Source organism: Dermacentor silvarum, chromosome 5 (assembly GCF_013339745.2).
Source record: "Dermacentor silvarum isolate Dsil-2018 chromosome 5, BIME_Dsil_1.4, whole genome shotgun sequence".
Lineage (NCBI taxonomy): Eukaryota > Metazoa > Arthropoda > Arachnida > Ixodida > Ixodidae > Dermacentor > Dermacentor silvarum.
The window spans coordinates 107999698-108014704 of record NC_051158.1 but is presented as its reverse complement, the minus strand read 5'-3'; the positions used below and the strand labels follow the sequence as shown (position 1 = coordinate 108014704).

The window sequence follows — 15007 nt, the reverse complement described above, 5'->3', positions numbered from 1 at the left end:
CGGTGGCGGTGCTCTTTTGCTCGGTTGTCGGAAGTATTCTGTGCCTTTTTCTAAACTCTTAGCCTGGCGCCAAGTATAGGTACTCTCCTACCATGCTAGAACCCGCGTTCGATTTCTCGTATGGGCTAGATTTGTTAAATTCTTTTTAGACCGTCATCGTATCAAGTAAGCATATTAAGAGGGAGGAAATGATACATTAAAGGCAGAGAGGTTAACCAGGACTCAGCCTGGTTGGCTGCCCTACAGTGGGGGAAGGGAAAAAGCTTCCCCCACTGTATGGCAGCTTATGTGTATGTGTATTATGTTTCTATGTGTATTTTAAAATGCACATAGAAAGACCAAAGTGGGGTACGGTCTTCAAAGAAATGCTCTCGCATTTATTAGTTAGGCTAGGTGTAAGCTGAGGAACGTACGACGCAAATTACACGAGTAAGGCTGACTATCACTCGCTTGTTTCATTCTTGCGTCTTTGGCCTAGTGTAATCGGTGAATGCACGTTCTTTTGTGCGCACCATTTCTCGCGTGCACGAAATCTCATCATATCTGTGCATATATGCAATTCCGTAAACTGCAACAGCTCGCACATAGGTAGGACCTTTACAGTACTCACAAGTTTACGCGTAGGGTGTAGCTGCGTGACTGCGTTCATCGGCACTCACCCGGCATGAGTTGGGCGTTGGGGAACGTCTCCTCGTATATGTGGTCCACCGCCGCCATGTACTCGTCCGGCGGCAGGGGCAGGCCGAGGACCTCGACGATCGTGCGCGCCGCGTCGGCATCGGGCGTTCCCATCACCCGCCGCTTGAGTTCCCAGGTAAATTTTTTACCATACTTTGAGGCCACGCTCTCTGCAGCCCCGGTGTACAACTTCTCCGTGTCTTCAGGTGCCAAAAGTGGTCCGCGCATGTAGAAGAACCACGACAGCATCTTTCACAGACGTGGTCATCAGTGACATGTCTTATCGCTGTCAGATTTCAACTCATAAACATGGTGAAGTGTCACGAAAGAAATTACTCAGCACGTCGCGAGGAAGACGAGACTGACGCCTAATACATCGCGGACTAGTGTGCACTGAAGTGCTAGTCAGTCTAAAGCAATTTCAATGTATTGCGTAATAACACAGCCACGAACTGCCTGATACTATACCTGACAGCGAGCGCACTGTATTACGCGCCTCGCTGAATCACTCTCTAATCACGTCATTATGCACTTTAGGTTTCCGCAGAACTCTGCAGTTAAATCGATGTCATGGAAACAGTTATTTGTTTACGACTTCTCATCAATATGAATCGTTCTTTTTCATCATGGCGCAGGGTTATAATACCTAGACAACAAGTGACAACAAGCCGAAGAATATCGGACGGCGCCATATGTGTAACACCAAGAATTCGAAAGTTCAAGGGGAAAATGGGGTAAAAAGTCTGGCATCGAAGCTACTCAAAAATTGGTAATTGTATGCTCTACGAAATGACACTACTCGCAATGCCAAATTTTCCCGCATTTTTGCATCTACTGCTTGAGAGACCCCACATGATTTTCTTACACAGTGACAATTTTTTGGACGAGAATGTGCCGTTGCGTCGTCTCAACAGGACAAGGGGGACTTGGTTTTTTTTTTTTGGGGCGGCCACATGGTTTTCTCTAGAAAGCCTGACGCCTCCTTGTTTCGAAAGTTCAAGTCCTGTTGAGGCCACAATGAACAATGTCATCTTAACAAGTTGTAAGTAGAAAGTGCGGCATCAACTTTTACAGCGTTTTCGGCGTTCTTATCTCGTCTGTTTCATGTTCACGACGCGTCAATCTTCCTGACTTACCTAAAAGCAGGCCATCCAAGTCAAAAATTACATGGGTCACTGGCTTGAACGGAAAGGCCATGGATGCTGACGTATTCAACCCAAAGCTGCTTCCCGAACGGCTGAGACCTATATTAGGAAATAATGACACAAGCGAAAATACGTCTTTGCGGATTACATAAGGTGTGCTGATCGAATTGGCTAACATAGTGCAAACGCTCTGAAATAACGCTATGCTTGAATATAACAAAAGTTATGGTTAATGTGGTGGTTAGTTGAAGTCAAACGCAAATACAAAACAAACCATGCGGGGAAGTATAACGGTAGTAATATTGGGTTCGAAGACGTTTATATTTGAGCATCTCGCGAGATTACTCGGAAACAGTTCGCGAAAAGCGACGGAAGCTTCTCCAGTTCTCGCGAAATATGAAGAAAGACGGGGATCGAGTACGTCGTGTTTTCAACTAACTGCATTTGAACAATGACGTTTACGAGTGGAACACCAATGAAGGCCAGGCTGTTCTTGTTTCCCGGCGCAGGGATAGATGATGTTCCTCCTTCGTTTCCTTAGGCTCAGGTTCATCTACCAGCTTACCCGTAAAATTTCATCGTCGCACTGATAAAAAATTTCCCTTTTTATACACCAACGCTAGAAGTGTTGTCGCTAATGGTATTGCACTCTCATCGCTCATCGATTCATTCCAGGCGTCTTTAGTGTTACTTACCGAGACCTGGCTTAACGACACCATTCACGATAACAGCATCTTTACGAGTGAATCCACTTTCAAGTTTTTTCGATGTGATAGACAACAGCGTATATAGAGGGGGCGGTGTGCTCATCGCGATAAAGGAAGAATTCATTGCCGCACCCATCATTATCGATTCTTTTCTTGAATGTACTTGGATTCCCTTGAAGGGTACTGCATTTAGTGTGATCATTGGCGTTTTTTACCGTCCAACCGACATGTCTGGCGCGTTTTCTGATGAGTATCATCGGGTGCTGAGCGAGGTGTTCGCGCTTTTTCCGAGGTCGGTAATTATGATTTTTGGCGATTTCAATTTTCCAAATATCAATTGGTCGTCACTCTCCGTATCGGCCACAGATGCCGCCGCACGTTCTTTTCTGAGCACTTGTCTTGACTTTTCATTAACCCAACTTATTAGTCAGCCAACACGATCCACTGAAACTTCTGCCAATATACTAGACCTAGTTTTAATTAACAATCCTGATATATTTTTCGACATAACTCATGAAGAAGGCATCGCAGATCATGATGTTATAACTGGATGCATTAACTTTTCCATGAGCAAAAGAACAATTACCAAAAAGAAAATAAGATGTTACGGTAAAGCCAATTTCGACGCTATTAACAATGAATTAACAGCATTTTCAGATCAATTTCTGCATGATTTCCATTCACGCTCCATTGAACAGAACTGGGCCCTCTTTAAAGCCAACCTCAGTTCTCTCATTGACACGTTCATTCCTATGTTAGCCATTTCCTGCAAAAATAGTTCTCCTTGGTTTACCAACAAGCTTCGGCGGCTTAATAACAAAAAGAAGAGACTGTACAGACAGGCAAAACTGACTGGTCTCGCGAGTGCCCATGACAAACACAAAGCGAGCGAAAAGGCTTATAAGGCATTGCTAAAATCTACTCGCCATAACTTTTTTTCTCATGATTTACCATCCATGCTAAAAATAATACTCGTCACTTTTGGCGTGTTGTAAATCCTGTAACTCGCACGGACATCAGTCTTACTGATTCTCATGGAGTTCCTATCCCCGATTCAGACTGTGCTCAACTTCTTAATGCTACATTTGTAACAATTTTCGCTCATGAAAACGTTAACTCATTGCCAACTTTAAAGGCGTTAGTAGGAATCACAATGCACGAAGTAGTCATCAGTGAGTCTGGTGTTTTAGCTTTACTAAGCAATCTTAAAACGTTCATCTAGCGCCGACCATCTAGGCTTCAACAATAAATTTTTAAAGAATACATCGCAGAGTATTTGTCCTATGTTAACCGCTCTATTTTCCCAGTCACTATCGATAGGCTGTATTCCTAATGACTGGCGCATTGCTAAAATAATACCCATTTTCAAATCAGGTGATCGTGCTTGTCCGCTCAATTATCGTCCCATCTCCTTAACCAATACTATTTGTAAATTACTCGAACATAAAATACACACTCAAGTCATCAACTTCCTTGAAGACCATAACGTTATTTTTAAGTATCAGCACGGTTTTCGCAAGGGCTACTCATGCGAAATCCAACTAGCCGGATTTATTAACGACATACATGCACTGATAGACGCGGGGTTTGAAGTTGACGCAATATTTTTAGATTTTTCCAAGGCATTTGATCGTGTTCCACACCATAGGTTGTTACTTAAACTTTCACAGCTTAACATTCACCCTACTATAATTGCATGGATCACCGACTTTCTCTCATCTAGAACTCAGTTTACATCAGTTAACAATTCTAACTCATCTTATGCTGATGTTACGTCTGGAGTTCCACAAGGCAGCGTACTTGGACCTTTACTCTTTCTAATCTATATTAATGATTTACCCAGTTGCGTGTTATCCAAAATCCGACTATTTGCAGATGATTGTGTACTTTATCGATGTGTAACAAGTAACACTGATAATCACTTACTACAAACTGACCTGGAGGCAATAAGTGCATGGTGCTCTAATTGGTTAATGCCATTAAATATTTCCAAAACTAAACTCTTGTCTTTCACCAATACGCCACGAATTCCAACCACCTACTCTCTTGATAACAACGCTGTGGAACTCGCCACAACTTACAAGTACCTTGGCATCAATCTTCAGTCAAACTTATCATGGAATAAACATATTAATCTTACCCTTGCCTCTTCTAACCGTACTCTCGGACTTATTAAACATAACTTAAAAGAAGCGCCAATGCATGTTAAAAAACTAGCGTACACAACATTAATCCGTCCTAAACTAGAATATGCGTCTGCCATTTGGGATCCCGAACAAACTTATATCATCAGTAACATCGAATCCTTGCAAAACCGTGCTGCGCGTTTCATTTTTTCAGATTATTCACGTTACACCAGCGTCACCTCGTTAAAGAATAAAGCTGAGTTGGACACCTCAGCACTTCGCCGTAAAATTTCTCGCCTATCACTTTTCCATAAGCTTTATCACCATCCATGACTTCATGACGATTTCTTTCAGTCACAAGTTATCTGTCCACGTCGTGACCATCCATACAAAGTCAAACGCATTAACTGCCAGTCATTCCATTATGCATATTCATTCTTACCGCGCACAATAACTGAGTGGAACGCCTTACCATCAGACATTGCCACGGAACCTGGCTTGACTAAGTTTCAAGATTTAATACGCTCACGACTTGTCAACTAATCTTATTATTATTATCTTGGGACTTTTACAGTGTTTTCGATGTTTGTTGCTGTTTTGCTTTTCATTGCAAAAATTAAATTAAATTATGGGGTTTTACGTGCCAAAACCACGATTTGATTATGAGGCACGCCGTAGTGGGGGACTCCGGAAACTTGGACCACCTGGGGTTCTTTAACGTGCACCTAAATCTAAGCACACGGGTGTTTTCGCATTTCGCCCCCATCGAAATATTGCAGTTGCCTTATGTTCTCGTAATATGTACTAATGTTTTCTCTGAAATAATTGTCACTTAATTTGTATATTGCCTATGTATCACTCTATTATTATTTTTGTTATATTGTCTTGTTCTTTAATATGATGTATAATCTATGACAAGTGCCTGTGCGCCTGTGACCCCCCTTCCCCCCCCCCCCCCCCTCCATCATAATGAGGGCCTTTGGGGGTATTTTGAATAAATAAATAAATAAATAAATAAATAAATAAATAAATAAATAAATAAATAAATAAATAAATAAATAAATAAATATCATGCTTGCATTTAGTACTGAGGTGTTTAGAACATTGAAAAAAAAGTTCTGCTTGATGTACGCCTTATGAAAACTTTCAAAACATGTTCATTACACCAAAAAATGTTGTATTACGTATGTCCTTTTTTGTGATCATTGCACTGTACTGCTGATATTCTATCTATGCAACGTAGCTGAGATGACTGACCCTTAAACTGGCGCTCCTGAGCTGCTCATTTGTTGAATGGAAGAGCCACATTCGCTTCAAACTTTAGTTGAGCACTAGACGCTGCGAAGAGCAGTCTTACTTACTCACAAGCTAAAATTATTGCTTTATATTGTGCTAAGTCTACACTCTGGAGGATACACCGCAAAAAGAGATCCATAGCCTGCCGAGCAACACCAAGAGTATATGAGGAGAATGCTTAACTGAAGTGCGTGAGCACCTTGGAGCGCTTTTACGTTCTTTGCTTGTTCAATCGCACTGCGAGGTAAGGAACAAACAAAATGCAGTGCCTAAGCCAAGTCGCAGTACTGTAGAAGGAGACCACTTTATTGACAGAAATATGCATGAGGATTAATGCATGTATCGTAAAGTAAGGTGAAGTCAAAGTGGGTGAGAGTGCTATATGTCGCAGTGCTGATGTGATGGAAGCTGGTGGAATGATTTGATGTCGAACATACTTGTATTAGAGAAGTTGTTTTAGAGCGAAGCCGTCTTTCCGCCTCAAGGAAACTTGGTGCTCCTCGCCACTGTATCGCACAGTGGGTCGGTCAGGGAGATAGTGTAAACAGGTATAAGCGTCAAGCGAGCACGAACGTTTTCGATGCCCAAGGAAGCTTGATGTGTAAGGCAAGAGCTTGCTTGCAGAAGAGCAGCGTCGATATAGGCTGCGAAGAATGGCTTGCTGCACCAGTGCACGTTTGATGAGAGAGCAGTGTAATGATTAGAATGTGTCTTTTACAACTGCGAAAAAAATACGTTAAAATGTTTTTGTCTAGGACAAGTCTGGTTCTGTGCGTAGTGTGCCCGATAGACGGTGGTTCTGTGCCCACAATATTGAAGTTTAACGAGGTCACGGTGAGCGAGACGTTTCCCGGTGATAACATGCCCAACTTCGTTATGTGCGCAATGGTTGCAAATTGTCGATATACAAGACCGGCGTTCCTAGCAAACACACACAGATGAACACTTGGCTTAAACCTATTTCCACAGCCCAAGGGATCTCCGCAACGTTAGACTTTCCTTTTCTCTGGTGTTCGCGACAATGACGCTCATCAAGTTGTGGCGCGGTGAACATTGTGGTTGCAACATCTTCGGAAACCCACCTCACAGCGATGACAACTTGTACTGTGAAAGAACAATCAATGCGAAACAGAACTCTTCGGAACATTGGTGGGGACAGGACAGTTGTATAAGACGAAAGCGCTTCCACCCTGAAAGTAAAATTTTCTATGGACGTAACTGCTGATGTGGGTGATGATTTGCAAGTGCAACAGAAAGGGGGTTCCAGAGGTCCGCATGGTCGAAATAACTAAGACCGCACGCACCACAAGCCAATTTGATGATGGAACGCTAGTGATCTTGGAACGAAGTAACAACTACGACACCAGCTTATTAACCATGCCGCAAGTGCTAAAGCTCACACTTGTAGACAAAAGAAAGGCAGCTAAAGAAGATCGCACGAAAGACTAGCAGATGAAGTAGGAATGAAGTGCTAGTGCCAAAAAAAGAGTCCTTAGTGCTGGTGCCAAAAGCAATATTACCGGAACAGTCGCCTGGCATCATTGTGTAGGAAAACAGTGAAAGAGTGAACACTATGTGGCCCCAAGGGTTTTGGGTGCGTGTCCTCTGGAAAGCGGAGAAAATCACTTATCGTGAGAGGACATAAAGATCGGAGATTTATGAGGATGTACAGATTATAATAATTATTACCAAAGCATTTTAGGTTAAAACGCTGTTGAGATGTTTAGCGTGGTTGAGATATATTTGGGAACCGCAACGCACTTATGAGCAGATTGGTTTTAGTTAAGCATGCATGCAATGCGCAGGCAAATGTAAGCGCGGCCTATAGATGAGCCTGCGCGGTTCACAAGCTCGCTACCAACATCCTGCGCTAGACCGCACGTGTATACCCTTAACGATGATGGTGGAAACCCACTGTGCGCGCAGTTTTGTTGGCAATAATGTACGCGAGGAAGGAGGTACATTATTGACGACGTCTACAGTGCTGTGTACGTCGTCTCTGCTTTCGTCGCGCTGCTTTTACCCCCTTCATCATGAACCAACCAGCCCAATTCAGCACCCTCCTAATGTACTCGATATTCAAGCGACGCGATAGAAATCCTGTTGTACTCTCGCGTTTCGCTGCGGGACAAATTTATATACACGGGCGCGGCATCGAGGCCGACGTTGTAACCAGAGGGTACTACATCTGGTTTATTTGTGCCGCCATCGTCAGTAAAAACGCACTCCATGCAGCCTGCGGTAAATAATATTGCGCCACCTGAGAGCTAGAAATGAAAACACACTCTTGGCTCCATGGCATTCGAGACTGTGGCGCGCACGCTATATCGGATGATTTGTACTGTGTGAGATGAGACGAAGCGAAGGCTGATTTTACCCCTTATTTCTCGCTGTCATAGAGGAGAGCAAGTGTCAGGGGTGGTGTATTGGTGACTGCTGTTTGTTGATCATGTGGAAACGGGGGAGCCGCCACGCGGTCGGCGCGGACTTCCGGGCGAGAAGTAAAATTTGTGCAAGCAGCGGAATATTCCGCGTCCCTATAATGTCGTGGCATGCTGTGAGCTGTGTCCCCGCTCGGTTTCTGGCCATGCTTTTGCCTCTCACGCAAAAAAAAAGAAAAAAAGAAAAAGAAACCGTAGTGCGTCTAGTCCCGTGAATATACTAAAGGTAGCTACATTCCTCCTTTGCTGGCCCCTCCTTCTCCAAGTCTCCTCGTCACACGTGCCTTGACTCGCCCCTCACCCTCCCAGTTCGCTCTTATCGCGGTGCCGCGCGGCTTGGGCGGCCAGATAAAAGGATGTCGCTATCTTTAGCTTTATTCAGGGTAAGTTCAGGGGGCTTAAGCGCGCCGTCTGTCGGGCGCAGTTTTACTGACCGACGGTAGTAAATGGCGGTAATGGCTTATAGGCAACGTCCGATTTAAATTGCGTTAGAGGAATGCGCACCTTTCACACGCGATTTTCCTTTAAACTAAATGTTTTCATGGCGCAAAACATGCGCTTCATGGTTTGTGGAATGATATTTTAACAGTAAGTTGACATAATGTTTGCTTTTGGTGTCCCTTTAATGTACATGTGTGCTCCATAGAGGGCACATGCTAAATGCGCAAAATATATGGTTGTTCAACAAGACGTGTGAGACGTTGCGGTTCCTTCTGCAGTCGACAAAAGCTTACTTAAGCCGCCAATTGCCTTTTGTCTTTTCAGTGAGTCACAAAAGCAATTATCATTCCACTATTACGAGAAATTTATGGCTCAACAAACTCGCAGATAAGGTTGTTCTTACTCCTCTTGGGGACTTCCTCGAAGGGCGGCAGTCCAAACAGCTCGGGCTTGAAGTCCAACAGCGAGTCGATGCACAGGGTTGCCCGGCTCCGGTTTTCTTGGTCCATGTGAGGGTCCGGAACCATCACAACCTGCATGCCGGCTTCCAGGGCAGCCGTCACACCTGCGGGTGTGTCCTCGAACACCAGAACCTGGTAGCAGAACACGGTGTGCGCAAAATGTTATTATTATGAATGAAATAACAATTTTGTGATTTGTTTAAGGTCAACTGCAACGATATTTCACTTAGGCTAAACTGCGTATAAATGCTTAGCATATACTATTAATGTAATCTTGGGAAAGCCGCGCCACTGGTGATTGTCTGACTTTCACATTAGCAGCCTTTAAATAGCGCGTAAGCGGACAACGCGTGCACCCGGCGGCAAAACGGTAACGATGTGGAAATGTCGAACATTGGAGAAGCATACACAACTGCTGATCTCTTAGTAGCGCCTGGGCGGCCTAGGCTCTCAGGCGCGTGGCTCGCTGAACATACGGAAGTTGATGGTTATCTTCCTGGGCGTGCCGTGGGCACGTTATTTGAGCTGTTGCAAAAACGCGGACACGTTTCGTGGCAGTAGGGTGCTCGAACACGTGCTCGAACACAAGCGACGGCTGTGCAGTACGCAACGCGCACCAGCCAACGCGCACAAAGCATGGGAACTGCGGTTGACGAAGCTGCACAAGCTGCACTTCAACAGCACAGTCACTTATCAATGCAAAATCTGCTTGGCAAATGTTTTCTCGGGATGACTGTAAGTATTATAAGCTGCGAAGGCGCACGAAAAGCAAAGGCAAGTTGTATTCACGGGTGATATTCTCGAGAGATCATTTCCGGTAGTGCATCACCTTCGAGACATTTCGCGCGTCTCTACATCGGACGAATCGAAATAGATGAAAGGAAGCCTTTCTCAAACAGCGCGAGAAACGCTGTCAGCAGGAATCGCATGCTGCATTCGTCACGAAGGAGAACGCGGCGCGTCGGGCATGGTGTACCTGCGGCAGCAAGCCATGCAGGAAAGCGATGCCACCAGAGCGAAATGGGCGAAGCTTTCTCACGGCCAGAGCCCGGCCTGTCTGGCTGTGAGTTTCCGCGCGCTTAGCCCCGAGCCCATGGCCGTGCTAGAGGGCAGACCCCTCTAACTCGGCTCTGCCGAACCTCAGCTACTTATCATCCTTTACTACAGAGGGCAGTAGTTGTCCTGATCGGTCGACTAGTCCGGAGTTTACAGCTTGCCATGCATCCGGTGAAGTTGGTTACGTCATGCCGGAGACTCTAAGATCGGAACAAGGCGGCCGCGTAACGGCGTTGGCACAGCGCACGAAGCAGTTAGCAAAGTATACTAATTCTGTGGCTAGCAGACATGCGATACCTGTTCGGTGATACACAATAGAAGCAGACGACGCGGGCGCTGGTTCTATAGTCTCGAAAGTACGTCACTTACAGCGACTGGTAATGGCGGCGTTATGAAAAACATCAGCATGAAAAAGTTTAGGTATGAAAAACATCGATTTTTCCGAGCGTTTTTTTGAAACGGCCACTCGCATTTCAAGCGTGAAATTTTCTATAAAGGCTCCTGTACGTCTAAATTATCTGAAACATGGCTTTTCACGTGGTTCATAATTTTGTTGCAATTGGCCTTTACGAGAAAGTGCAGCGCTGCTCGTGGCGGCGAAACTTTAAGGTGGTAGTAACCTTTGCGTGTTTCCTAAATAAATTCAAGAAGGCACAGAAATGATACTGCGTTTTGGAGGCTAGTCAATGATACCTGGCAGATCTGGATATTCAGTTGAATTGAGAGTGCAGGGTGATTCTACCTTGCCGGGTGCCGGATCCTCCTCGAACTTGGACGCTGCAATCAGGAAAATGTCGGGGTGTGGCTTGCCACGTTTGACCTCGGGGTCCCCACCCGATATGAACACGTGGTGAAACAACGCCAGAAATTTCCCGTGGTGCGTCATCTTTATGCCGAACGAAAGCGGCTTGGAGCTAGTGGTCAGGGCTATGGGAATACCGTGCCCCTGCAAGTGTTGCACTAGGCGCTCGACACCTGGAAGCAAATAAAGAAAAAGAACTCGAGGATTGGTGCTGAAAGGTGAAAGATCATACAATGTATGCATTGCCAATTATTCCTATGGAACCCCTGTTGCAGCATCTATGCGTAAAGGACATCCATGCACCCACTTGGTGCACCTGCCCGTCTATTCATTCATTGGCTCTATTTAACTTATTCCTATTACCATATTCACTCAATATTTCATCTATTCATCCACATAAAAAAAACAGGTAAGGTTGTGCCTGCGGTTGTGTACTGTGATAATCTAAAAAATTGTTAATAAATTTGGTTAACCCTCTCTTCACGCCGTGCATGAACCGTTGTCTTGAGTAAATACGCGTACAGTCTGACAAGTCCGCTTCATCATACATCATGCGCTAGCTTAGAAATGTACAGAAAGGATAAACCGCGTCCATTATAATTTTGCACTTTGCACTTGGATATGGCTCTACAGCTGGCTGCTACGTCGCGCATATGCCTCACGTCCTAGAAATCATATAAGGTGTCAAGCAACATATAAAGGAAAAAAAAGAAGAAATCGAAGCTTCTTTATGGTGGAAATACCCCTCGTGTTTTACTTGACATGAAGGAGCTTCCAGTATATTTAGCAATTTTAACAGCGGAGCTGTTTAAGCTCTTGGTTAGGCCGCGTAGTGCGAACAAAAAACTGCGCCTGGCGATGACGTCATCGCGCGTTGCCTAGCAACGCCTCGCACAACTGGTCCGAGGCGTTGCAAGGCGACGCACGTGATGTCATCGCTCGGCGAGGTTACCACCCTCTCTCAGGTTACCCTCGCCACAGTGCGAGGCGCAGCCGACGTATCCGGTGTAGAGCACTGCACGGGCTCGGGCTTACCCGAAAGCCCGGGCCCGGCTCGGCCCGACCCATGGACCTGGCCGGGCCAGGTAGGGCATTTTTTTCACGGGCTCGGGCCGGGCCCGGACACGGCATGTGCTTTTTCACCCGGGCCAGTGCCGGGCTCGGGTACCTTGACGCGGGCCCGTGCCGGGCTCGGACTTTCTGGTGGTGTGCTCGGACCGAAGTCGGCTCACTCGAGAGCGAGTGAGACGACTTCGGTACGATCAGCGAAACGTCGGCGATTCGCAGAAGATCCGGAGTTACGAGCGCGCGAAACCAAGCAAAAGTGTTTGAGCGTCCAGATACGTTATTGATCGAGTGTTCATTGCCCTTGGGCTGTCAATGATTCCGGGGTGATCTTGCGCAAAACGTGGCCGAGTCTCGAAGCATAACTTCGCAAAAACTTGGCCGAACCGCGATAAAGCTAGGTGAGGTCACCAGCTTCGCTGTTTGCTCAGTCTTTGCACCACTAGTGCGAAGCTGCCCCTAATTTTTTTTTTTGTGCATGAAGCCCACATTACAGGGTGGCCGCCCATGTCGGGAGCGAACCCACGACCTCGAGCTTAGCATCGCAACGCAACTGGGCTGTTTGGAAGAGCGGCGAAAAGACTGCAAAAGCCAAGTCATGAGAAATAGCCACACAGGCTGTCTATTCACCGCGACTCGAATAAAGTACCTCGAATAAATCAGCGCGAATAAGTTACACTCGCCATAATTATGACCATATTACACCCGTGCCCTAAGTTCGTTCTTTGAGTTTGTCAGAGCAGAACTCATGCAGCGCGCAAGCTAAAAGCTGGGCCGGATGTTTTTGTATACAGCGGGCTTTGTTTTGATCTGCGGAAAAACAGTCAAGCAAAATATAGCAAGTAGCAAACACCTGAAATTTAAGTTTTCGAATGTCTTCTGAAACGTAGCTTGTACACATCTGTCCTAAGAAGAATAATTAGGAAGGCAATTAATTACTGATTACAAAGTAAATTAGCTGAGAACAAGACAAAAAAACCTCGGCGCTAATGCAATGGTAAACTCGGTGGTAATACAGTTCCACTCAACGTGAAAGCTGGGGAAGCGCGGAGCTGTGGTTCACTTGTGTTTAGCAATCCATCATTCGTTTTGAGACCTGTGCTAAGGCACAAGTGGTGGGCAACCGCCACGCACATGGAACCAAACCACGACGCACATTGGGATCGAATCCCGGCCACGGCGGCCGCATTTCGATGGGGGTGAAATGCGAAAAAACCCGTGTACTTAGATTTATGTGCACGTTGAAGAACCTCAGGTGGTCCAAATTTCTGGAGTCCCCCACTACGACGTGCCTCATAATCAAATCGTGGTTTTGGCACGTAAAACCCCATAATTTCATTTTCATTTTCACATTGAGACAAAGCCTTTGCTGATCATAGGTAGAAGCGATATTAACGAATTTCTGGTAATTATTGCGCTTAATATACGATTATTCCTGCCTCTTAAATTATTATGAATCATGTTAGTTTAATTTGAACCGGTTTTGATCAATTCTGCACTTGTTCTTGAGCGTGATCACCTGGCAGACGCTGACGCCGACAGCCCGGGCCCCAAAAGTGTTTCGCACTTAAACCATTGCAGGCTTCATTAAATTGCTGCTAGCAGCATACATTTGGTATTTTCCCCAAGGCAGGCTTTGCTTCCCTTTAAACGTGGTGCATGACAGCAGGGACACCTTCTATGTTAAGCTCTCTCTGCATTTCTGGCCGTAGTATTATTCGCCAAACGCAGCCTGCCGACTATAGCACAGCGTACTAAGCGAGGGAAAGGGTACAGCTGGCGTCGAGCAAGCAAACTGTACCACTCGAGACAGACAATAGAATGATACCGCTAGTCAACAAAAGGCCCTAGAAATCTGCGTTCCCGGCTGGTGTCCTGTCCATGTACAAGAATGACCGAGCTGGATGCTGCCTACTTTTGATGCGCCTGGTACGGGAACGTTCAGGATGGCATGACTGATGACTCTATTCTAGCAAGAATATGCTGACGGGGTAATAAGTCTATGATTACAGAAAAGGGGTGTTAGAAGACGGGAGGAAATAGGAAGGAGCACACAGACACTGCGCTAACAACCACATGCGTGTGGTATCCAGTGAGGTCGTTACTATCACTGTATAGCCGCTGTATAGCCGCTGTGTATAGCCTCTGTGTACAGTCTGTCTGCGTCTATCGCGCCTTTGTGTGCTCCATTCTATCTTGTACCCTCTTCCAGCACCGCCTCATCTGTGACGTTTAATCAGTGACAACTCACCGGGCATGAGCTGTGCGTTGGGCAGCGAAACCGCATACAAGCGGTCCAGCTCGGCCAGGTACTCGTCCACGCTGAGCGGCAGCCTCAGGGTGTCGATGACGACGCGGGCCGCGTCGCTGTCCGGAGTTCCCATCACTCGCATCTTCAGCTCCCACGTGTACTCCTTCCCGTACTGCTTAGCCACCGCTTCCGCTGCGGCTGTGTACAGTCTGTCTGCGTCTTTTGGGCGAGATGTGCGCACAAAGCAGTAAAGCGCGGAATAAATCGTCCACACACTTATTGTAGGGAGCTCATTAACTCCGAATGAAAAATGCAAATGACTCACAACCATTCGATTTGCGTGAGTTTGTTCTCGTTCACAGTGTACGGCGTGTCCCAGAAAACATTCTGCAAGGACCAGAATGCTTAAATTTATATGCGCGTGCACAAAGGAGAACGAGACTAAGAGCATGTGGTTGGCTACATGAATAAAACAATTTCGTTTTTTATAGGGTTACAATTACACAAGAATAGTAGACTCCGCAAGTGTCTATATTCA

General features: G+C 45.9%; 1 protein-coding gene across 1 annotated transcript in view; it reads right to left on the bottom strand.

The window, feature by feature from the left end:
• LOC119454312 (uncharacterized) overlaps positions 1-14669 on the bottom strand; it is a 34638-nt gene extending 19969 nt beyond the window's left edge. Inside the window, exons 1-4 of the mRNA XM_037716277.2 lie at positions 14470-14669; positions 11094-11326; positions 9238-9427; positions 660-878 (exon numbers count right to left, since the gene is read on the bottom strand). Of these exons, the coding sequence (XP_037572205.2) occupies positions 660-878; positions 9238-9427; positions 11094-11326; positions 14470-14611 (784 nt within the window). The 5' untranslated portion in view covers positions 14612-14669. The remainder of the gene's footprint in view (positions 1-659; positions 879-9237; positions 9428-11093; positions 11327-14469) is intronic.
• Positions 14670-15007: the final 338 nt, after the last annotated feature.